This window comes from Rutidosis leptorrhynchoides, chromosome 5 (assembly GCF_046630445.1).
Source record: "Rutidosis leptorrhynchoides isolate AG116_Rl617_1_P2 chromosome 5, CSIRO_AGI_Rlap_v1, whole genome shotgun sequence".
Taxonomy (NCBI): domain Eukaryota; kingdom Viridiplantae; phylum Streptophyta; class Magnoliopsida; order Asterales; family Asteraceae; genus Rutidosis; species Rutidosis leptorrhynchoides.
In genome coordinates this window covers 40,936,680-40,963,123 of record NC_092337.1, presented here as the reverse complement: position 1 = coordinate 40,963,123, position 26,444 = coordinate 40,936,680, and the positions used below count along the sequence as shown (strand labels likewise).

The following is a 26,444-nucleotide window of genomic DNA, read 5'->3' as shown; positions in this document are numbered from 1 at the left end:
TGTCTACATCTCACCTCCCCATATACCACTCATGTAGTATTGAGTTTTGTTGTTGTCCTGACTATTAGATGTATGTATTATTGAAAAAAATGTCCTTATGCATTGAAAGCTCAATACACCACTGGAATCACAAAAACCGATGGTTAGGGATGGCAATGGGCGGAAAACAATCTGTGACCCGCGGTTACCCGTGCCCGTGATGGGCGGGTAGTTATGAAAAAATGTACCCGCAGGCGTGGGTTGGGTAAAATTTTCTACCTGTTGGCGCGTCGCGGGTATTTCATACCCGTCGCGGGTAAAACTCGACCCGTCAATCCGTGATGCCCGTTTGAGCTACCCGCGGGTATACCCATTTACCCGCATACATATACTTAAGTATATATATTATATAGTTTAATTTTTTAATATATTTTCATAATTATTCACGGATTTACCCGCGAGTAGTGGGTATCTGTGACTATAAATTAGTTAGAAGTGCACATTTTGTAAACCCGCGGGTTGCGGATACCCGCGGATCGCGGGTACGAGTAGAAAAATTTACCCGTTGGCTGGTAAACGGGTACTCTTGGGTAAAGAAAAAAGAAATTGTCGGGCGAGTCGCGGGTATTAAGGATCCGTGCCTGTCTCCCGCGGATGCCATCCCTACGGATGGTTATGCGGGCTTGAATTAGTTGTTTCATATAACATGTGTATATGACACGCATTTTTTTGGCATGGAGGGATCTAATAAGAGTAGTAACGTGTTAAATGCCTCCGATTTTTTTAATACACTCAAAAGAGGCACTGTTACACCCGCACCGTTTGAGCTAAGTGGGCGTCATTATACTAAAGGTTAGAACCTAGCCGATGGTAGGTAATGTTCAATTATGTAATATTGCATAATGATACAAGAGGATAATCGATTAACTATTAGTTCGATAGGAAAAGAAATGATTGTAGAATTAGAGAAGAGAACTCGACATGTTAGAAATAGAGAAAGCTTCGAATTATGTAACTATTTATTTCATGTAATATAGTTGGTTAATTAGTATATGTATTTTAGTTTTATGAATGTTAATTATAGATTTTATTATTCACAACACAAAAAAGGTGGGTCCTATTAAATTTGACATTCACCGCAATAACTTTCAATCATCACACAATTTTCATCAAAGATAAACCGTCACATCAACGCTACGTAAATATTCCTTCCTCGTCACAAATGAATAACATATATACTTCCAACCATCACACTTTTGCTCAAACAATTGGACTCATTATAGTAATTAAATAATACAATGTATTGTTAGCAAGGTTGAAAAAGACGCGAGACGGAGCCGAAACGGTAGCGAACTAAAAACGGGGCCGAAACGGGGTCGAAACGGATGTTGACTAATGTTGACTTATATATATATATATATAAATATATATTTACACATATTATAGAGTTAAAAAACCTTCGTTGACAATTTTGTACATATAATTGCTATTAACGTTAATATAATACAAAATGGAATACTAAACTAAGTCAATTTTGATTGATTTGACCGACTTATGACTGATTTTAACAGAATTTCTGACTTTTGATCGACGTTGACCCAATTTTTCCTGCATTTGACCTGACTTTTGACCGTTGACCGGATTATAAGAAAACGGGACGGGGTCGAAACGTTTTAGTCACCAAAACGGCGCAACGGGCGTCGAAACGGACGCAACGGACGCCGTTTACAACAGTGATTGTTAGTGATACAAACTCCACAACAGAAAAAAAACATGATGCTCGTGATAAGAAATGCATTGAAACAATGGAGAGGAGTCCGAGTCATCAAAGACATATGGATGGCGAGTGATGGTCATGGATGGCGAAGGTTATCATAGGCTCAATGACGAGTCAATGTGAATGGTCTAACACAACTATAAAATTTGAAAGTGTAATGTTACAGTCAAATTCTTCTCTCTCCCTCAAAGAAATATCAAATTTACAACATTATAAATCATATTTGGTAGTGTACGGATAATATTTGGTGGTATAGTGATTACTCTTCTCTCTTTTATGGTAAGTCTGTAATGACTGCAATTTTGAGGGCGATTGACGTGTAACTTTTTTCCTTTTACATAGCATAAATATTACTGTAAATTAATAACCCAAATGTTTACAAGTCACAACCCGCTTTGCATTTATGAACTTCTGCCAACGAACATTACTTAGCATCACTTGAACTAAATTCATCTACAAAGTCAAAAGCATTACTTTTTGATAGAAAAAGTGCAAAAAAGGCCATCGAGTTCACTATCAATCAAAATCTTGACAATAGGTTCATCAAAATGACAGGCTAGCTTGATCAAGACATCACAGTGGACTTGCCAACATCTGTTTGAACCCACTACTATTTGATAACAAGTATCTTAAACCCTTAATTTATGTCTTTCTATCGAGTGTTGAAGAGGCATGTATATATGTGATGTTTAATAAGGTTTCATTTATTCTCAAAAAACTTATACAAGGACTTGATAAGTTGATATCTAACACTGTGTGGGAGAAGCTAAAAAGTTGATATTTTAATCGGTAATTAGTTAGTATTTAGAAAATTTGACACTTTCAAACAGTAGCGGAACTTAAACACAACTTAAGATAGGATGAAACAAATGAAAGGGGAGTAAACATTAAAAAAAACTTTATTTTTTAGTAAATTTTATTCCCGAAATTGAGCCGGGGCGGATACCCCTTTTGACTCCACAATGTTCCGCCTTTTTTTTTTTTTTTTTTCCAAAAAAACAAGGAACCATATATATATAAAAATAAGGACAACCATCAAAATAATGATTGCGCCTGAAGCATTACAATACGCACAAGAGACTCTTTAAATCCTTAACACACTAGGAATGAGAGCAGTACAAAAATACAATCGATAGTCTCACTAATTAAGTTGTCATGTACGTCATGAATTACGTACTAAATAGCGTAATCAACAAGATTTCATTAGTGACATCCACTAATAACCGTAAGAGACAACAAATTCAAGCATCCACAGTGTTCTTATTGACAAATCATTTTCATAATTAATATTTTGTATTAGATAAGAACACAACTTGTTTAGCAGGTTGACTTAAGGACTTTGTTGATAGTTGTTTGTTAATTCGTTCTGTTTTTTCCCTTTTGTTTTTGTATTGCTTCTTATTTTTTGTTCTTTTCTGTTGCTTTATCATAGCTCAGTATAAATTTTTGGCATGATGTGTGGGTTGGTGACAATCCTCTTGCTATAAAATTCAACAGATTGTACCATTTAGCTTCCAACCAAAATTGCTCAGTTAGTTATCTCTGGAATGGATCCTCCTGGACTTGGAGTTGGCGTCGGCAGCCTGCAAATCAAGTGCAGGTTCAACTCGAATCTCTTTTGATTCTTCTCCAAAATGTTGCTCTTACAAACTCTAATGACAAATGGATATGGTCCATAGCTCAAGATGACACTTTTTCAGTCAAAGACACACGTTTATACCTGGACTCCGTCTACCTCCCTACTGCTCACCAAAGCACTCGTTGGCACCATTTTCTTCCCATTAAAATCAATATTTTTGTATGGCAATTGTTGTTGAATCATCTACCCACGAGGTTCAACCTGTACATTCGGGGTATAGACATTGACTCGATCGTGTATCCCACTTGTTGCGTTGCTGGAGAATCAACCGATCACACTTTCATTTCGTGCAACTTGGCTGCAGCAGTTTGGAACCGGGTTAAAATTTGGACTGGTGTCAGTTGGCCATATTTAGATAACATTGAAGACCTATTTAACTGGGTTGACCTTTTTGCAGCTTCATCCGTAGCAAAGTCCCGCCTATATTGCATTGTTGTCTCAACTTTTTGGTGGATATGGCGCTTCCGAAATGACAACCTTTTTGGCTCGAAGACTATCAAACGAAGTGACATTTTTGATAGCATTAGAATGTCTTCTTTTACTTGGTTAAAAACTAGAAGTAAGATAGCTCCTTTATGTACCGATTGGCTCTCATGCCCTTTGTAATTTCTTTTCTTTTTGTCGTTTTGTTTTTTTCTAGCTTCTTGCTAGTTTTTAATAAAAGTTTGGCCGTTCGAAAAAAAGTATAAATCTCAGATGGATTTTAATAAGTACGGTTTATTATAGGGGTTGTCATGCACATAATATTGTGAGCATATTATAGTGTACAATAAAATAACGGGCACCATATAATAAATAAGTAATTACTTCGTATCATGTAGGTGATCCGTACCCCATCTCCTTATTGTCATATGCAAACATAATAAATATTTTAACCATTTACCTTCTGCAATTAAAAGGGCATGGTTCAAATAAGGTTGTTGATTCGTACATCACATATTTTTAGTCGTATACCACCAAACATATTTTATAGTGTTGTACAGTACAACACTGTAAAACATCTTTGGTGGTGTACGGCTAAAAACATGTGGTGTACAAATCACTCACCTTCAAATAAAGTGTCAGTAAAGGGTAAAATGGTCTAAAATTCTAATGGTGGTATGTGGACTAAAGGATGTGTTTAAGTGTGTTTACTATATTGAATATTTTTTTTTTGAAAGACAAGTTGTTGACATCGAAAACTCTCATTTACAACGCACACACGTAATTTTGGGTGAAAACCCGAGCCGCATTACACGGATCCGAATCTTAAACCTTCCCGAAGGGCATACGGGTCGGATCTGAGTCCTGAATACTAGTCGGTGAAACCTTCCCGTGGCAATCCGGCTTTCAGGAAATAAATCACACAGATATTTTTAAAGGTAGAGACTCGAACTTGAGACCTCCTCAGAAGTCACCATCATCCCAATACATAAGTGTAAAGGGGTGAACCACTGGATCACTAGGGTGAGTTCAGTGGACCACTGGACCACTATAGTGAATATTTTTATAAATAAGCTAAAATGCATTTATGAACATGAGAGTTTTGAAAATTAAATATGTATTTTTTTTAAATGGAAATTTTAAAATTAATCAATGATTTTTAATTTGTCATTCATGGTGGCTCTCTCAAGCATTAAGGAATGTTCTATTGATCCCTTGTGTCAGCTCGTCAAGGATCAAAGAGAAAAGAAAAAGGCTTAAAGCGGAACTTTGTTGTAAACCTACTTCCATTGAGAAAAATATATTATGGGTTTTTCACGGCGTCCCTACGCAAAATTTTGAAACGACAATATAAATACATAGAAACGACCAAGCGACCTACCTTGGAGGATCAGTATGTAGGGAATTGTAAACTAGAAGATTTTTTCCTCTAGGACAAAAAAAAAAACACCCAATTCAACTCGACTATAAGACTTGTAAGCACACATAATAATTCGGCCCCGTAGGGATTTTTCTCCTGGGCCTTGATGTATAACTATTATACCTTATTTACTACTGTAATTCAATATACGAAGACAATTTCAGTAAACCCATAATAATTCGGGCCTTAATGGGCCGGTTGAATTGATAAAAATCAAATACTTACGTCATCAGTGTACTTTAACACACGGTAACAACAATCTTCCAAATCACACTCTACATACACTTTCAAGATTTCATCACAAAATCTTTGCTTAACAAGATTGCATCAAACAGTGTTCGCATCTAATCTAATTTCACAAATTACCCACTACTTTATTCCACTATCTGAACCTAAAGAAACTTGCTTTCTTTAATTTCAAACTCTAAATCTTAACCTCCATTAATTTCTTGAAAAGAAAATGAGATTAAAAAAATATAAAACAACTTTTCTTAATTCACCAAAAAATATAATTCTATCTTGTTTAATCTTTACCGGTTTAGGATTATTTCTACTCAACCTTATCTCCGGCGGGGATCTTCCCTCCGGAACCACCGTTCTGCCACCACCGGAGTTGCAGGATATTACAGTCAAACCGGCGGAGTTGCAGGATGTTACAGTCAAACCGGTAAAAAATTGTGCCACGGTGGAAGATATGGGAAATGAGGCTGTCGGTGGTGGGGATTCATGGAAAGAAAGTTTGAAAGTTAGGAGATTAATTCAAAATCACTTTGAATTTCATGGTATGAAATTTATTGAATTTATAATTTATTTTCTTGATTTGATTTATACCTATTTTTAGTCAACATGAACTCACGCTTTTATTTAGTTAAAAGCTGTTATATTTGTTTGGTGTAGTTATTAAATTATTTACATATTGTATGCTTTTGATTGATGTATTAAGTATGAATTGGTTGGTAATACATGTGTTTTTTGATTGAACTTTTTGTTAGGGTTGCAAACTATATGATCCGACTTAACCAATATGGATATTTTAGAAGTGTACATGACCCGACCCAGTTGTGTGGATGGATCAGGGTCCATTGTTTGGGCTTGTATTCCGGATGTACTTCTCAAGAAGTTGTCAATTCATAATGCAATACATAATCCCTATCCATAGACCATAGCTCATAATTCATGTATTTACCAATGTTTAATGAAGCACTACCCGCAAAGTGGGCGGATTAGTCGGCTCGCATAGCGGGTCGGATATTCAGGTTAATCTTAAAATATGTTCGATGAAACACGCTTGATTCATGTTAGAGTACTTGACAAATGATGTTTACCAAGTCTACATGCGTACATGTTTGCACATACATAAGTATTAAAAAGCTCTATAAAAATGAGATGAGTTATTATGAACTCGAACTCAAGTCACTTTATATTTACTAGAACACGTTTTTCTTCTTACGTTAGGAGCATCACGAGTTCGTTTACTACCTCCCGACCAGTTTTGCAATCAAGGTTTTGTAATGGGCAAAGCTTCAGAAGCTGGATTTGGTAACGAAATGTACAAAATCTTGACAGCTGCCGCACTCAGCATCATGTTGAATCGATCACTGATTATTGGGCAAACGAGGCATATTGGTTTTTTCTTTCTCTTGATCTTTTGCTATTATATACCTCATACATATTTTATGGACCAAAAATGCTTATTTTTCTGTTCATTTTTATCAGGGACAAGTATCCATTTGGGGACTATATAACGTACGCCAATTTTACATTTACTTTAAAGGAGGTGAAACATCTATGGAGAAAAAACAATTGTGTTGGCAAATACGGACGGCATCTTGTTATGCGGGTCGATGATTTCGAGAAACCTTCAGAAACAAACGCGTTGTGCAGTGATTGGAGAAAATGGAAGCACTCGATTATATGGTAACTTCTACTATGTATTATTCCTACTACTCAATAGTATTTGTGTGAACTCAATATATATTTTTCAAACTAAACATGGAATAAGTTTTTTTTTTTTTTTTTTTTTTTTTTGGTATACCTGGTTTCCGACACGCTTTGCATACTGAGTAACCTCAAGAAAGTTGATCATTGAGAAAAATGTGGAATGACGTAAATATTTTTAAATTATTAAGCACATAACTAAGTAATTAGCCGATTTTTTTTTTCTTCATGTTGTAACTTGTAGTGATCTTGTTTAAATGTTACTAATGATTTTTAAAATTAGGTTTAAACGTACAACAGATGCTGTGGCGGCTCAGTTTTTTTTAAAGAATGTGCACATTGAAATGAGGAAATCGGCTGCCAACTTATTTGGCAGCTCAGAGTTACTTCGTTCAAGACCGAATGTAGTTGGTGAGCTACTAAGAGTACTAATATCACCTTCACCCGATGTTCAAAACGCAGTTGATTCGGCTCTTAATGGTGGCCCTGATCCTCATATTTCTGTACATATGCGCATGCTCACGAACAGGTACTTATATTAGTTTTAATCTTTTCCTAAAACTACGGTGTACTAAAATGTTGGTTTAGTTATTAAAAATGGTAGTTTCATGTTTATAGGTCTATTAGAGCCATCACAACCGTGTTGAATTGCATCAAGAAAGCTATTGCGGGAATATCTCGACCCCGTATCGTAGTGGTCTCGGACACACCATCGCTTGTTAGTGAGCTCATGCCAAAACTTCATGAGTTTGCTGAGGTACATTTTTAGTATATTTATTTATTTGATTATTATGTATTGATTTATTTTTGGTGTTAATGATGTTAAATTTGAATGGTTAGGTTCTTCATTTTGATTACAAGAAGTTTAAAGGGAACATTTCTGGTAGTGGCGTGATTGCAGCTTCCGATGTCGGGTTTAGAGCGAAAGACTGGGGACCCGCACCTCGATGGGTTGCTTTCGTGGACTTCTTTTTAGCTTCTCGTGCCACGCACTCTGTAATTTCGGGTGCTCACAGACGTGTAGGGACCACTTACGCACAGCTTATTGCTGCATTAGCTGAGGCTTATCAACTTGGTAGTTTAACTCTCTCCTGAAATCTTTTTTATATGTTCCAATTGTTTGTATAAGAGGTGGCAACATGGGTAACCTTTTTACGGTTCAAATTAGGACATCTTTTATTTTTGTCAAAAATGGGTCGGGCCACAAACAAGCTTGACTCCTATAAAAGAATGATGTTTCATCAATGATCAGAAACATATACAATCACAAGAAAAAATTACGCAGTTGGTCCCTCATGTTTGCTCAAAATTTCACGATAACCATTTACGGAGTAATTTTTTTACGTGGTTGGTGATAGAAGTTTGCACTAGTTGCGTGGTTGGTCCCTTGTACTAGTTATATGGTTGGTCCCTCATGTGTCACGTACACACTTAACGGGACTTCACTAATGGCCGTTAGGATGAGGGACCAAGTGCGTAACTACTGCAAACATGAGTGACTAACCACGTCAAAAAAAACATAAGTGGCTATTGTGTAATTTTGAACAAACATTAGGGACCGACTGTGTAACTTTTTCTTATCACAATTATAAATCTAGTACTCCGTATTTGGAAGGTTATAAGGTTATATGCATTTTGGGGACTTTTGACTCTATTTCCATTTTCGCCATTGATTAATGTGTAACCATTTATTCTGTAAATTTTAGATGAAGATCGAGGCGGCCCTGTGAATTTTTCATTCATTAGCAGTTTTCAAAACAATCTATTGTATCAAGGATTGCAGAATCAAGTCGGGTGGGGTCATGTTTGGAACCGATTTGCGGGCCCGTTAAGTTGTCATAGTCAGCCGAGCCAATGTGCGCTCACCCCTGTTCTTCCTCCCGGGTGGTGGGACGGGCTATGGCAGTCACCAATACAACGAGACATACGTAGAATGGAAGCGTATGGAGTGAATCTTTCAGGATTTGGAACGATTGACGAAAACCGTCTTCAGGTTCATTGTAACTCCAAAAAAGATACCGTAAAAATTATTTCTATTTTAAAAAATTGTGTTGGACTCAAATGCTCTTAACAAACCATATAGTTGAACGGTTAATTCGTTAATATTATTTTTGTTTAATATTATTGTTTTTGGTCTAAGTTTTGAAAATTAGAATTTGGAGGGCAGACTAATTTAGATGGGTAGAATTTGTCAAATAATGGTGTCTTTTGTGCGTTTAGAAGTTGAGAATATGTCAAATTGTCGATATAACATTTTTTATGATCTACTGTATTATGTTTCCATTTGTCTCTTATTCTGTATCTGTAGGGGTGTTTGATTATATGTCTTCTGGAAATAAACCAATTTTCAGATTAAACGTTAGATTAAGTGACAAAATCAACAATTTTATTTACTGAATAGCTGTACAGAGACAGACTAATATAAGTGGTAAGTAAATAGACACACACTCTTGTCATTGTTCCTACTGGATTAACTAGTAACTTTAGAAAGAAAAAAAAAATGCTAACTAATATAAATGATTAAATATTGATTTTTAGCAATTAGTTTATGCAAGTTGACAATGTTTGAGATAATTAAAAGTAGTAAGGTGATATAATATGATACCTTAATATCATGCCCATAACCATCAAGATATTTAGTGATTATTGTCATGATATTTCTATATGAGGTATTCTCTTCAAACGTAACTAGCATCACAGTTTGTGTCGAAAATGTCGGTTAAACCACATGTGAGTAATAATATTTAGATATTTATGCTCTTTGTACAAGCTGAACATGAAAAATCGTCTGTATTGCACATACCCAAACTTAGCAAGGGGCCTACTTATGTCTCATAATAATACATATCTAAACTATTTACAGCCCAGTCCATTAACTATTTTCTTTTTTGTAATATAGGAAAAATGCGGCCCAGTTTTTTGTGGTGGGTCTAAAGAATACTCGTTGTTTTCTGTTCATTTTTTTTTCTTTGACTTTTTAATTTTAATTTTTATTCCTTGAATCAGTATATGAACACTACATCAAAATTTCCCATCTAGTAACACAATTAACTCTCAAGTGAACTTATTACGTATAACTATCTTGTTAGCATTAAGAATTGATTTTAATATATAAGGATCAAGAAAATTAAATAATAATGACCAACAGCTCGATTCCTTTTTTTTTTTTTTTTTAATAAAAACACTCTGTATTAACATGAAAATTTATTTGTGTGTGTTAACGAAATTCAAGAAGACAGAAAAAACTTAAATAATCTAACATACAATGCCCTAATATATTTAAATAATTTGGTTTACACTATAAACCATTCATATAGTTTAACGATTTTTTTTTAAATTCTTTATTCTGACTTATCCACAAGGTTTACACTTTACACTATAAATAGAAAATTAGTGAATAGTTGATGATCATTATTCATTGCACGTACACTACTGACTTGTAAAGATAGTTTTTGTTAGGTCTTAAATCATGAAACAATTCTATAACTTTGGATTTACATTGTTCGAAGATAGTTTCGAAAAGAAAAGTAGAAGACACTTTTCAACAAATTTTCATCAGAATACTTATATTTTCGCAAACAAAAGTACGTGCACGATATTATTGTATGATCAAAAAGACCGCAAATATCTAAATTCTATAGATATTTACGATTAGATATTTCGGTAGATATGGAAAAAATGCCTAACTAGTAATTAACTACATTGCATCGAGTCATCGACTCCCTTTTTATGATGTACTTTGTTTCCGGACTCTGGTTCTTTAGAACAAAAGAAACGTCCAAAACAATTAAAACAATTAATGTACATTTCTACAAAGATAGAATTGTAAAGAAACATACAACTTAATGTCTTATGATTAAATTAAATTAAATTAATCATGGTCCGAAACATCAATTTAGATATAAATTGTCCGAAACATCAATTTTTCTGTCAAATTAAATTAAATTGTCGCTGCTTATTTTTTCTACTTTTTTCAATTATGGTCCAGCAAAAATTAAGGGTTCGGGGACACTTGGACACGTTTAAGTCCTTAAACTGTAAACCATTAATTTGTGATAGTACTAAAAAGATATTTGAAACTCATTATTATAGTTTCTCCTATTTACATTGTACATTTTCTTTACTTTCTAGTTTTACTATTTACATTTTTTTTAGAACGTCGAAATTTTATTAAAAGTTACCACCTCGTTAATGAGAAGCTCGGGAGAGGAGCAACAAGAAAAAAACACATTACAATGGCTTAGTAAGCCAATCGGTTCAGCTAATGTTTTCTTTACTTCTATCCATTATCCAATTAAAACAATACATTCTAATTAAATCGAATAACTCGTGTTTTTTCATCCATGTTGCATCAAACAAGGCGTTTCTATACTTCCACAAGATCCACACCGAAGCTGCACCAATGTTGAATAGTCGCGACTTCTTTCCCGAAGAGATTTTAACCCTTGAAACCATGTAAGCCAATCAACCCAACCGTCAACGATAGGGTTACTGAAATTTACCCATACTCGTACTTTCCTCCACACCTCCAACGCTATGTCACAAGCAAATAATGCATGTGACAATGATTCCACACCTTCATTCGTTACAAATCGGACACCTAATGTCATTAATTTTCATGCCACGGGATGAGAGATTAAGACGTGTAGGTAGTCTATCAAATTTAACACTCCACAAAAAGATATTCACCATACGTGGTAAGCTTTTACACCAAAGTGTACGCATAAGACCTGCATGAAGAAAATTGAGATCGATATGTCTTCTCGTGTCAGCAACAGTAATTACCCCCATCATTTTCAATCGACCAACTCCACCCATCTCTCGAATCCGATATTTGCAAAGTACCAAGATCCGTGATAAGAGAATTGAGTTGTGTAGTTGAGCGAGTACCCTCAAGATTCCCGAACCATTCCCAATGCCACGCTTGTAACATCCCGCCTTTTTCCGTTTACTTTCCGTTTAATTATTTAAAGTCCGTTATATGATTATAACATCTTCCGTTAAAACGCGTTTTAAATTATCTCGTTTAGGTAATTCACGCACCCGCTTTGAAACTTGAGGGACTAAACTTGCCAAAGGACAAAAGGTTTGACTAGGTCAACTAGTCAAACCCTTCTCCTCCACTCATCCATTCACCTCCCTTTCTAACTTTTGATACTTCCATTTTCTCTCAACTCACTCAACAAGATTCATCATCTATTCAAGATCTAGCAAGCATCAATTCAAACAAATTACATATTTGGAATATTTGCATCTTCCTCTTCGATTCCATACCGATTTCATCAAGTTTGGGTAACTTTCTAAAAACACTAGATTTTGTGTTCTTGATAATTTTGACATATTAAAGTGTTAATTAGTGTCTATGGCTCAAGTCTAACATGAATGTATGATTTGTATGCTCGATCTTGTTATTTTAAATAACTAGCATGAACTTGAAAGTTGGTGTGTTGATTTTGTGATTTGGTTGCTTAAATGTTGTTAAATGTTAAAAGTTCATGTATTAAATGTGTTACTAGCATCACTAGTTTCATTTTGATGTGTAGGTTGATTAAGGAAACTTCATTAACATGATTATTGTTTTGGTGATTTGGGTTAGGGTTTGATAGACTTGATTATGAACTTTGATGCATTAAATGCTATGAAATGTTATTGATAAGTGTTTAGTTACAATGTGTGTTTAATTACCTTCGAAACGGCATATCATACATGTAAATTGGTTGCCCGAATCATGAAACGCATTTAATGGACTTGAATGTAATAAACGGTGAGCATTTAATGCTATTTTAGTTGATGTAAATGTTAAATTGATTGATGAAATGTGCTTAGTTGCGTTCCTCGTCAAAATACCTTTCCGATGATATAAGATACATGTTTTGATTGTTTGCGGATCATAAAATGTGATTGTTTGAAGTTTGGTTCGTGCACTTGTGTGTTTTCAGCAAAGCAGGTCTGTTGTGTAACACCCCGTTTTCCCCGTACATGACTTATAGGTGTAAAGTGTGCGTACGACTAGTTTACGCATGGTTCAAAGCGTACTCGCATGTTGAAGTTAGTACGCGAGAAAAATGAATCAGGGAAAGCAAAGTGTCGCGGCGTGACAAATGGAGCCGCGGCGGGGCGTTTCGAAAGAATACAGATCAGAAGCTTGATATAAAATGATCCTAGACCTAGTTATAGGTCGCGGCGCGACGAATTAGGCCGCGGCGCGGCATACAGTGCGAACTGGCACCGGATTCTTGTAATTTTAAATGAAGTTCAAGGGCAATTTGGTCATTTCACGTTTGAGCCAGATTTGAGGCTTTAACCTCATCCACTCATTCATTTTCTTTATTTTCTTTTTCCTTTTCTTTCCTATTTTCCTCTCAAAACTTAAAATCCTCAAGTGATTCAAGTGGGATTTTGGAAAGGAAGAAGCGGGTTTTGATCTTTGACGTAGTTGACAAGTTTGTTCTCCTCGTTCTTAGCTACACGGTGATACTAGTGGTAAGCTCTAACTCCGAATTTCATTTTCGTGTTCATCATTCAAATTTGGGGCTTTTGTTTGTATGATTCATAGGTGAAACCCATTTAGTTGTTAATTGGAGATTAACACCAATATTCGGGTTTATTGTTGTTAAAGGCGGGTTTTGGGTTGGTTAATGATTTAACCATGTTTAAGACTTGTAAATGGTGTATAATCACTAGTATTAGTGATTATTGGTGCTTTGGAGACATTTAGGGTTCTTGTTGTTGACTAATTTTGACTAGAGTCAAAATTATGGTTTGTTGATGATTATGACCCGAATGTCGATTCGATGAGGTTTGTAAACTTAAAATGGATTAAGTTGAAGTATAAAACCGAGTTAAACATGTTTTGGTGTCAAAACTTATAAATGGTGAGATTTTGACCTTATGGGTCAAAATTAGGGTTTATGGGCGATTTTGAGAACGATAAGTGTTTAACACTTGTGTTCGGGTTTAGTTGGCATATTAGGACCATTATCACTTGTGTTAGTGATTATTGGTTAGTTTGGGAGCGGTTTGTCCTTGGAAGTGCATTTGGGTCGAATTTGCACTAAGTGACAAATTGGGTTGGTTTGTAAATCCAATCTAAGTGTGTTGTTGAATTTGTGATAATGGAATAGGTACTTTCGATTGACTAGTTGCGGATTACTTGGAAGCATTCATCGAGGCGACAAGGTGAGTGTTAATATCCTATATGCACATGTATGTGTAGGATGGGTGCGGGTCGGGTGAAGTGGTTCTCGGTCATAGAGCTCACTTCACATATAGGTGGATTGATGGACTTGTGTATAGGTCCAATTGGCACGTTTGTGCATTTTGGTTGACCACCTTTGGCGAGGTACACGCTTGTGTGTACGTTATCACACGTGCTTGTTGCTTAGAGATCGTACGGTATGCTTAGGGTAGTTGCCTTATACATGGATGCTTCGGTATGCGGTATTTGATATTTGTGTGGCGTGTCCATTTTATACATATATATGTATGTAGTATGTTAACATTCACTAAGCGTTAGCTTACCCTCTCGTTGTTGATATTTTTATAGGTTCGCATGATGGTGGCTCGGGTAAGCATGGGAATTAGAGATCTTGACTAATATGCTTTAGAAGATCTTGCTTTCGTACTTGATTAGGATTTGGGTAGCGTAGTCCCAAATCACCATGCTCGGTTTATGTTTAAATATCGCATTATTGTATTAAGGAGTTTAATTTATTAATGTGTGTTTTAAGTTCGTTGAACTTACTTTGGTAACAAATATGTTTTGGAACCTGTGTAATGGAACCTAAAGTATTATTTAACGCGTACTAAAAGGAAAAATTTTTATGGGCCGGTTTTAATACGGGTTGGGTCGTTTCAAGTGGTATCAGAGCATGGTCTAAGGGATTTAGGCGACTTGAGATAGGTGCCTAGACTTAGACTTTTGTGTGTGCTTATTTGTTGCGGGACTTGTAGGTGAACGGGTCGGAACGGGTTATAGTTAGTGCCTTGTTTGTAGGTGGACTAACTAGGATTTTTGGCTTGTGTTGTGAATTCCCTTGCGTGTGTTTATATCGCGTGGAATCGTCGTTGTGTTGGTTATATCATCGAGCGAGGCGGTCGTTGTACTAACGAGTTGAGACGACGTGTGTGCGTAATAAGGACTTGCAAACCTTATTACGGGTGCAAATCGTGTCAAACAAGTGATGTACGACGAGTGTTGAGCAAGATGGGGCGGTGTTATGCGTGTTGTTTTATACGTTCGTGGACTAATCGTTTTGCATTCTTTAGAATGACGACGCGAAACGAGATTTAGACGAATGACGAGGAGTTTAACTCTAGAGTTGCGGCCGCCGTTGCGGAGCAAATGAGTGCGTTTCGAGAAGAAATGGATAGGAAGTATTCCGAATTTCGGGGTAGTAGTGAAATGGAGCTTTGTCTTAAGAGCTTCATGAGGACTAAACCCTCGATGTATGACGGGAAACCGGATCCTTTGGTAAGCACAACTTGGATCTCGGATGTCGAAGGGTGTTTTCGTACTATTGAATGCCCTCCTGAGAAGAAGACGAGACTCGCTACTAGTTTGTTGCGGGGTAGGGTAAAGGATTGGTTGGATGGTAAGATTGATCTTGTCGGTGGTGAACCGTTTATGGCGTTATCGTGGGACGGGTTTAAGAAGGAATTCTTCGAGGAGTTCCGGACTTCAGCCGATTTGTCGAAAATGCGTAATGAGTTGCGAAATTTGCAACAGGGTTCTAAATATTTGAATACTCTCAAGACGACCTTTATAGCGAAGGCTCGTTTTTGCCCGGAGTATTTGGGGAATGATAATTTGTTGATGCAAGATTTCTATCGAACCTTGAATGATGACTTGAAGAATAAGATTAGCCGGGGTCACGCGAAATCGTTTGCGGAATTATTCACCGTGGCTAGAGGTTTCGAGTCGTATACGCGATCAAAGATTGGTGAACCTTCAAGTGAGAGAAGGGTTGTTTCGTATGGTGCTCCGAGTAAGAGGACTAAGGGTTCGAGTGTGAGCACGGGTGGTACGTGGATGGGTATACCGGATTCTAGTGCATCTAGATGTTACAATTGTGGCATGAGGGGTCACAAGTCTTGGGAATGTTTGGTACCAAAGGGTGATGGTATGGTGTGTTTCAATTGCCAAGAAGGAGAACATCGTAAGTCGGAATGTCCCAAGTTAGCAGGGACGTGTGCGGCAAGGAGACGTTAAGGTACGTTTTGTTTTAATAAATATGCCCTTTGATTATTTATTAAGTGCCGTTTGAATTTGAGTTGATTAAATGCCTTGTGTTGTTCATATTGTTGTTATGGGTGACATTCCTAATGGAAGTACCCAATGGTGACGTTGATTGTCGGGCGAAGGGCGTAAGACTTGGTGCCACCAAGCCTTCCTTAGTATCTGGGAAATGTTTCTACCAAGCCATGGAAATGGGTTTTGGTGTTCGGTTGTTAAGCGCGTGTTCGCTTTTGTGTGTTGAAGTTGATGAACCATGAGGTTCGGCGGGTGGGATGAAACCCTTGAAATCAAGTGTTTTGGATCTCGATGTATGTTGGTAAAGGAGTCTACGTGACGCGACATTAGGTGCCTCTTTTATACCTACTAGCGTAGTGTTCGACTCCGATTGTGTTGTGGTTACATTGTACTTAGGGTACCGGAGTGAAACCCTTAGGTACATGAGTGACTAGGTGGAAATTGACAAACTAGAGCAATTGGATGATTGCGAGGGTGTGGTTTGTGTAATCGTGGTACACTTTTTGTTCGAAGTGTTTAAGGATTGATTGAAATCCTTCGTGTGCTCAAGGCTGGAGCAAGATATGGTGATGGGTCGTGTGTGCCCAATCGTTTGTAAAGTCTACCTTTAGTAGCATTGTACGGTTGTACGAGTTGTGGATATGGGACATAGTTCCAAGTGGGGGAGTTACACTCCCGCACGAGGAAGTTTTAGTGTGAGATTTTGGATGATGCTTTTGGTTGATACGAAAAATGTTGTCGAGATCTGGTTTTGGTCGATTTGTGGTAGATTACAATTTTGGATAAATTGTACTTATGGTTTAGGTTTGAATTATCACCGAGGTGGTAATGTGGTAAATCTCGTTGAGAGATAATGGACGTGTTTGGTGAGCAAGGTGAAATCTTTCGGTTAAGGGAGGTGTGTGTCGGATTCTCTTCTAGAGAATTATTGTTTTGTGCCTATGTTTGATATAGGTGGTTCTTGCTCGAGTGTGTGAATGGTTAGTGTTATCCGTTAGGATTCACTATGGCGTAGCAGAGCGCGATGTTACGCTACTCGTCGTTCGAGGCCAAAAGGGCGTTGATTGATGAAGCATGACTTTCGGAGTCCGCTGACTTCATCATGGTATTGGTGATTGATGAAGCATGACCTTTAGGGTCCGCTGTCTTCATCATGGGAGTATGCGATTGGTGGAGCATGACCTTCGGGGTCCGCTGACTTCATCATGAGCGAGGTGTTATATCGGTGAAGCATGACTGTTAACGGGGTCCGCTGACTTCATCCGGTGTTGAGATTGGTGAAGCATGATCTTCGGGTCCGCTGACTTCATCATGGTAGTGGATCGCGTGTGGTTTCGGATTCACGATGACGCGTGTGGTTTCAGTCATCTTATTGTGGAAGTGAGTCGCGTGTAGTTCGGATTCACAAATGACTCGTGTGGTTTCGGTCATTGTATGGAGGAGTGAGTCTCGTGTAGTTCGGATTCACAAATGACTCGTGTAGTTCGGTCATTCCTCTGGGATAGTGACTCTCGTGTAGTTCGGATTCACTAAGGCGCGTGTAGTTCGACCAATCCCGATTGTTGTTGTGGTGAAGGTAGTGAGTCGCGTGTAGTTCGGATTCACTAAGGCGCGTGTGTTTTCGGACAGCCTTCGGGTTGTGTGATCTGTCGGTTGTTTCATACACCGATGGTGGGGTCGTAAGGACCATGATGTTTGATCTATTGGTTGTTTTATACACCAATGGTGGGGTCGTAAGGACCATGTCGTGTGATCCATTGGTTGTTTGATACACCAATGGTGGGGTCGTAAGGACCATGTTGTGGGAACTATCGGTTGTTTTATACGCCGATGGTGGGGTCGTGAGGACCATGTTGTATGATTAGTGAGGCGATAGCCGTGTTTCGCTCACATGATGTTACGGGTGTGACGATAGTTGATTTTGTACACCTTGAGATTTGCGTTTCCATAGTCGTTTTGGGCGCTATCGATTTTAGCCGTTGGATTATGATGTTACGGTCGTTGCGTATTGGTCGTATTGCTCACTACAAGGGATGTATAGTGATTGGTGTTATCCGTAAGGATTCGTTTGGTTCGGTCTTCATCGTTTCGGGTTGTTGACCTTAGGTTTAGACTGGTTGCTTTTAGCGTTGTACTCGGTAAGGGTCCGCTAAGGGATCGATATCTTGGTACGAGATTGGTTGAATTTCCCGATGTGAGGGATTTGAGCAAGTTTTAGTGCTCGGATTGTAGAATTGATAAATCGCGGGTGACGATTTAGTTGTCGAAGGCAATTCATTGGGAATAATTGCTTAGGAAAGTCGGTTGGGACTTATGTTTGAGGACCGTGAAGTGTGGTCCGTTTGGTTAAGTGACAAGGATCACGAGGACGTGATCGAATCTAAGTGGGGGAGAGTTGTAACACCCCGTTTTCCCCGTACATGACTTATAGGTGTAAATTGTGCGTACGACTAGTTTACGGATGGTTCAAAGCGTACTCGCATGTTGAAGTTAGTACGCGAGAAAAATGAATCAGGGAAAGCAGAGTGTCGTGGCGCGACAAATGGAGCCGCGGCTTGGCGTTTCGAAAGAATCCAGATAAGAAGCTTGATATAAAATGATCCCAGACCTAGTTATAGGCCGCGGCGCGACGAATTAGGCCGCGGCGCGGCATACAGTGCGAACTGGCACTGGATTTTTGTAATTTTAAATGAAGTTCAAGGGTAATTTGGTCATTTCACGTTTGATCCAGATTTGAGGCTTTAACCTCATCCACTCATTCATTTTCTTTATTTTCTTTTTCCTTTTCTTTCCTATTTTTCTCTCAAAACTTAAAATCCTCAAGTGATTCAAGTGGGATTTTGGAAAGGAAGAAGCGGGTTTTGATCTTTGACGTAGTTGACAAGTTTGTTCTCCTCGTTCTTAGCTACACGGTGATACTAGTGGTAAGCTCTAACTCCGAATTTCATTTTCGTGTTCATCATTCAAATTTGGGGCTTTTGATTGTATGAGTCATAGGTGAAACCCATTTAGTTGTTAATTGGAGATTAACACTAATATTCTGGTTTATTGTTGTTAAAGGAGGGTTTTGGTTTGGTTAATGATTTAACCATGTTTAAGACTTGTAAATGGTGTATAATCACTAGTATTAGTGATTATTGGTGCTTTGGAGACATTTAGGGTTCTTGTGGTTGACTAATTTTGCCTAGAGTCAAAATTATGGTTTGTTGATGATTATGACCCGAATGTCGATTCGATGAGGTTTGTAAACTTAAAATGGATTAAGTTGAAGTATAAAACCGAGTTAAACATGTTTTGGTGTCAAAACTTGTAAATGGTGAGATTTTGACCTTATGGGTCAAAATTAGGGTTTATGGGCGATTTTGAGAACGATAAGTGTTTAACACTTGTGTTCGGGTTTAATTGGCATATTAGGACCATTATCACTTGTGTTAGTGATTATTGGTTAGTTTGGGCGCGGTTTGTCCTTGGAAGTGCATTTGGGTCGAATTTGCACTAAGTGTCAAATTGAGTTGGTTTGTAAATCCAATCTAAGTGTGTTGTTGAATTTGTGATAATGGAATAGGTACTTTTGATTGACGAGTTGCGGATTACTTGGAAGCATTCATCGAGGCGACAAGGTGAGTGTTAATATCCTATATGCACATGTATGTGTAGGATGGGTGCGGGTCGGGTGAAGTGGTTCTCGGTCATAGAGCTCACTTCACATATAGGTGGATTGATGGACTTGTGTATAGGTCCAATTGGCACGTTTGTGCGTTTTGGTTGACCACCTTTGGCGAGTTACACGCTTGTGTGTACGTTATCACACGTGGTTGTGATTTGGATGTTATAACCCCAATGGCGAAGGGTTGATATTGTTGAGAAGTGAATCGCGTGTAGTTCGGATTCACGATGACTCGTGTAGTTCGGTCATCTTATTGAGGTAGTAATCTCGTGTTGTTTCGGATTACTAAGGCTCGTGTAGTTCGGCCAACCTCGATGTTGCGAAGATAGTAATCTTGTGTGGGTTCGGATTACTAAGGCTCGTGTAGCTCGGCCAATCTTCATTGTGGCATTTGGTATTCGGTAATGGGTTAAGGGGTTAACCTTATTCGTTTTATATTGTTATATATATTAATGTAATGTTGTGTTGTAGCTAACCCTCCGGGTGTAGCTTATTGGCGTTGTTCACATCGTCGTTGGTGAACTTATACTTTGTTGATATCTTTAGCTTGTTGCTTAGAGATCGTACGGTACGCTTAGGGTAGTTGCCTTATACATGGATGCTTCGGTATGCGGTATTTGATATTTGTGTGGCGTGTCCATTTTATACATATATATGTATGTAGTATGTTAACATTCACTAAGCGTTAGCTTACCCTCTCGTTGTTGATATTTTTATAGGTTCGCATGATGGTGGCTTGGGTAAGCATGGGAATTAGAGATCTTGACTAGTATGCTTTAGAAGATCTTGCTTTCGTACTTGATTAGGATTTGGGTAGCGTAGTCCCAAATCACCATGCTCGGTTTATGTTTAAATATCGCATTATTGTATTAAGGAGTTTAATTTATTAATGTGTGTTTTAAGTTCGTTGAACTTACTTTGGTAACAAATATGTTTTGGAACCTGTGTAATGGAACCTAAAGTATTATTTAACACGTATTAAAAGGAAAAACTTTTATGGGCCGGTTTTAATACGGGTTGGGTCGTTTCATGTTGTGACGACCCGAAGATTTTCGACCAAATTTAAACTTAATCTTTATATGACTTCGACACGATAAGCAAAGTATGTAATGTTGTACCTCGAAAATTTTGAAAACTATATTCATGTAGTTAATTACCCTTCGACCATCCCCGACGATTCACGAACCACTATCTGTAAATAAATACATGCATATTTAAATATATATTAATTCGAAATAGAAACATATATGATTTAATTCATTTGTGTAAATAAAATAATATATGATATTACTATAGATCTATATTTATATATGAAAAGTATATTGAACATATATGATTTAGAATTTATTTAATAAACGACGGTAACACTCAATTGTCATTCGATTAATATTAAGCAAGTTAAAAATTCAAACTTAAATGATTTTAAAATAAACGGTGATTAGAAAATGAGTTCTATAAACTTTAGGCTTATTAAAAATGTATCTAGGACCTAGTTATTAAATTTTAAAACTTTTCATAATTTACTTGGGGTTGGGAGTGAATAGGTAATGTAATTTTTATTCAATAATTAATGACTAAATTTTGTACCATAATGACCAAAATAAATAAATATAGTTAACTTAAAAATTTGGGATTTTTCTGAAGACTTTTATCCTTCACTGTTTAACAACGGAGCCCGATATATGGGTAGTCACTACTACAAAAATCAGGAAAAGAAACCGGTTTAAAAACAGGTTTGCAAGGGTAGGGGTTTATAAAGTAGAAACCGGTTTTAAAACCTGTTTAGAAAGTTAACAAAAGAGACCGGTTTTTATCAAAAACCGGTTCCGTTGCCTATGAAAAGAGACATGTTTTTGTTGAAAACAGGTTCCTATGCTTGTGAATAGAGACCTGTTTTTTCTTAAAACCGGTTTCTATGTTTTTTTTTTTTTTTTTTTTTTTTTTTTTGGAATTTCACATATAATTTTGAATTCACAATAATGCTATACAGAAGCTAACAAAATAGAATAAATTTATTGCAACCAACAGTTACATACATTACAACATACTTTGTTTTTATAACACATTAATACTAATAAAGAAACTAAAAGTACACAATCTAGCTGATTTTGTTCAAACATCAATCAATGATATGTTTAAAAGATGAAGTTTAATCTGGGTGAGAGCATTTGTAACGATCACCCGGTTGACCATTAATTGTTACAGCATCAGAGATAGTTGGATCACCACCTATGTGCAAGAAGTCTTCCATCACAGTTTGTATATCATTTTTCCACTTGATAGCATCATAGATACTTTGTTTAAACACTTGAAGCAATGGAGATGTAGCCCACCGAGTTAGAATTATAGCGCTTATGCTTATTAACTTCTTCAATTAACTTCACTATCCTACAAGTTTCAGAGTATCTTTCAATAGAAATTTCGAGAAACAGGTGAAAATGACTTAATGAAACATGCTAACTTGCAGAGTGCTCACAAACTTCTTCCTCATGTGGCATTTCAAAGTTCATCAAGGCTGTACATAAATCACCAATCATCGTCGTGAATGCCTCAACTAAGATACTCATTAAAGTTAAGACGATCATACCTTAGCGAAATATGAAGTCATCAGCTGGTCAAAACAACCACACCTGGTCATTAAGTAAGAATCGACTAATGCGGCGGTAATTAGAGAATGGAGGTGGAGATAGGGACTTAGGGTCAATAAGTAAACTAATTACATTATAAATTTCAATTCCAAGAACATAACATAATCAACTTCTTATAATCAACTGCACCAAAAGATAAGTTGAGAAACATACACTATGTACTTCAACATTATGCAGCAGCAAAGCTTGGTATAATTAGTTTCTTGAACCTGCAACCAAAAGTAGACTTATTGATTAATAAGTCCATTGCCAATATCAACAATATTTTCACACTTGTACTATTACATAAAATTCATACCATAACATATTAACAGAATAAGAATACGCACTTCGGCATTAGGAGATTTAGTATGATGGATTTACTCATACTTAGCACAATAACACACTTATAACATCTTTTCCATTCAATGATATATATCTACATCACAACATATAATTTGTTAACTCTTCAATCATAATAACACATAGATAGAAAGTGCACAAAGCATGCATGTAAGATGCTCTTTAGAGAAGTATACAATGCATATAACAAATCTTATATCTAATATTTCAAACTTATAGCACTGGTATACTCTAGAGTTAGACTTCTTTCGATACCTTATCATTTTCTCGACTCGCTTTGCAACACTATATTCCAAATCTGCTTCTTTTTGCTTTGTATGCCCAAATTTTGCCACTTTCTTTGATTCCAATATCCGTGGCAATACACATAACTGGCAGTCTTCATGCAACATTGTATATTGTAATTCAAAAATAAAACATTATTCAATTTCCTCAAACAAAAAATAATGTCAATATCATATATTCTTTAGAGATTACCTCATCCCTATCTAAAGTAATTTTCAATTCAACACAAATGTGCAACTGCATACATGAGAAATTAAAACACATAAGATACTAACAATGGAAAAAGCCACTATACTAATAAAATGCATCTTCAGTAATACAATCACTCCTTCAATCAATTATGTATATAACTGTTGCAAATTGCAATTAACAGAACCGTAATTGGAGAAATTACCTGCGTTAACGTTTCAAGAGGCTGAAGTGGGTAGATTTTTAGGGCTTCACGAGGATGTGAAAGCAACGATTCTGGTTGGGTGCGGTTCAGCGGTGATGGAAACGGAAGTAGATTGAATTGGGAGAGGTAAAGTGAGGTTTTGAATTTTGGAGGCTTTGAATTTTGGTTCAGATGTTTTTAATCTCCCGCTGAAAAGAAAATACATTCGAGACAGGTTTATTAAAAAAAGAGGTTTATAAAGTTTAAACCGGTTTTTAATAAAAAACAGGTTCTGAAAGCTATGAAAAGAGACCGGTTTTTTGTAAAAACCGGTTCCCCGTTTCCTTCTTTTTAAAACCGGTTCCCATTCTCTTTTGAAACCTGTTCTTAGGAGTTTCTCAAAAAACCGGTTTCGTTTGGGGGTTTGTATTCTCATTTGTGTAGTAGTGAGTGCTAAAACCGTTGGCATAAATTAACAAGATTATCTAGCAATTGTCCTTGCACACGTTTACTTGTGAAGTACTTTATTACTCGTGCACTCAAGGTGAGATCATAGTCCCACTTTTACTCTTTTAAACTTACATTTGGGATGAGAAAAACATAAACGTTTCGATTAATAAAGTGAACACAAGTACGAAAACAAACATTCTACGTATGAGTTAGAACAAAATCCTCAATTCGATTATCATTAGTTACACTTGTCGGGTGTAAGCGAGAACTTATGTTGTATGGCCATATGGGTTTGACAAACCCTCATTCGGACGGTTCGCTACCGTTATGCGGATGAAATATATTTTCGAGAAACAGTGTATGTTCTAACACTATTTGTGATGGGGTAACGTTAGTTAAGCATTGATAATTGGGTGCTCGTGATAACAACTTTTAGAATGTTCTTACTATTACTTCAACGTTATAAATCTTGTGGTTCAACTTACTTACGTACGCACTTACTAAACCTATGATTTCACCAACGTTTTCGTTGACAGATTTTCTATGTTTTTCTCAGGTCCTTGAACGATATGTGTTACATGCTTCCGCTCACTATTTTGATACTTGCTTGGATGTCCAGTATACATGCATACATGAAGCATCTTTTGACTATACATTTAAACTGTGTCGCATAAGTTTCATTTGTACGTAAAACGTTGTAACGTCACTAGTTGTTGAACTACTTTTGTAAACTTGAAACATCTTTACATTTGAAATGAATGCGACATATTTTGGTCAAACGTCATATTAAAGACTTATGATCACGTAATGGGACCCAAGTAGACGGCGCCGTCAATGACGATTTTGTCGGGTCGCTATAACGCTCCATTCACCAAACGATCCGAAATCTTACACTCTTTGTGAACCTCAAGGTGAATAAGTCGGGCATACTTATCTTTTAGCGCCATATCATTAGGCCATTTATCCGTCTAGAAATAAATAACATTACCGTTGCCTACCCTTAATCGCATCACATCAGCATGTAAGTGACCCTTAGCAATAGCCAGGGGCGGTTTTATGTGGGGACGGGGAGGGGGCGCCCGCCTCTAGTGAATTCCCATTTTCTAGTGTTAAAATTTTGGATTTTTCGACTTTGCCTAGAAGATTTTTTTTGACCCAAAAGCTACACATTTTGCTCCAAAACTTTCAAACTTTGCTCAAAATTCTCCAAATGTTATCTCAAAACCTTCAATTTTGTCCCAAAACCTTAAAATTTTGCCCACAAACCTTTAAATTTTGTCAAAAAACCTCAATATTTCCCTTAAAAACCTCCAATTTTCCCCCAAAAACTTCGTATTTTACCCAAAAAAGTTGATACGGTTTTAAATTTCTTTTTGTCTCAGGTGAAAAAAAATCATGCTTCCGTCAATGACAGTAGCAACGCGAAAAGAGTTAGTGAACCTCAAGGTGAAAAAGTCGGGCATACTTATGAAGTGTTAAATATAACCTTCAGAGTTATGTTTAAGATTTTAGAACACACATTATTTACTTTTACTTTTACTTATACATTATAATAACTACTCTAAATAACTACATACAACCTTCGTATACCATTGTTAATGCATAAATATATACTTAGCTATAACTTTTAAGACTATCATTATCATTATCATTATATGCTATATAAATAAAAAAATAATTCACTACTTGTATAATAAAATGCACTACTATTTAATTATATAAAGTTTTGGCATCCCAAATGTATGGAACTCATCACAAAAGCTAAAGAGTGACAGGGACCTTTCAAAATTATTAGAAATAATTTTATTTTCGGGTGGAAGATTTATATGAGACGTGTTTTGATGAAAATTTCATAATCATATATAATCAGTTCATTGATTGTATTAACATCAGGTTATTCTTTCGTGAATTTAAGTACTTAACCTTAAGTAACATACTAACAATAAAGAATTAATTAATTCCCTCTATAATTTAAATTTAGCGGTGCACAAAACTTTTGCGACAAATCGAGTATAAACGTTACGATTATTATTTGTTAAACTTAACCTTGCGTATGTAACTAACTAACAATAAATCAAGAATACTTTTTATTTACACTTGATGCGTTTTACAAGTAAAATCTTTTTCCGAAATAAAGTATATGTACGTAATACAAAAAATGATTACATACATACATACATACTATTTGTATTAAATAGTTATTTATATATCGAATTATTGAACATCAAATGCATGCATTTATTTTGATAA

General features: G+C 36.5%; 1 protein-coding gene across 1 annotated transcript; it reads left to right on the top strand.

Annotated features, from left to right (window-relative positions):
- Positions 1-5,513: 5,513 nt before the first annotated feature.
- On the top strand, positions 5,514-9,297 carry LOC139848032 (uncharacterized). Its single transcript, XM_071837768.1, has 7 exons — positions 5,514-6,020; positions 6,694-6,856; positions 6,955-7,155; positions 7,460-7,705; positions 7,795-7,933; positions 8,017-8,251; positions 8,883-9,297. Exons 1-7 carry the CDS (start codon positions 5,699-5,701, stop codon positions 9,245-9,247), a joined length of 1,671 nt encoding a protein of 556 aa, XP_071693869.1. The 5' UTR covers positions 5,514-5,698; the 3' UTR covers positions 9,248-9,297.
- Positions 9,298-26,444: the final 17,147 nt, after the last annotated feature.

Coding starts and splice junctions, on each gene's coding strand:
- LOC139848032 (XM_071837768.1), top strand. CDS start 5,699: ATGAGATTAAAAAAATATAAAACAACTTTTCTTAATTCACCAAAAAAT. Junction 6,857..6,954: donor CTGATTATTGGGCAAACGAG/GCATATTGGTTT, acceptor CATTTTTATCAG/GGACAAGTATCCATTTGGGG. Junction 7,706..7,794: donor ATGCGCATGCTCACGAACAG/GTACTTATATTA, acceptor TCATGTTTATAG/GTCTATTAGAGCCATCACAA.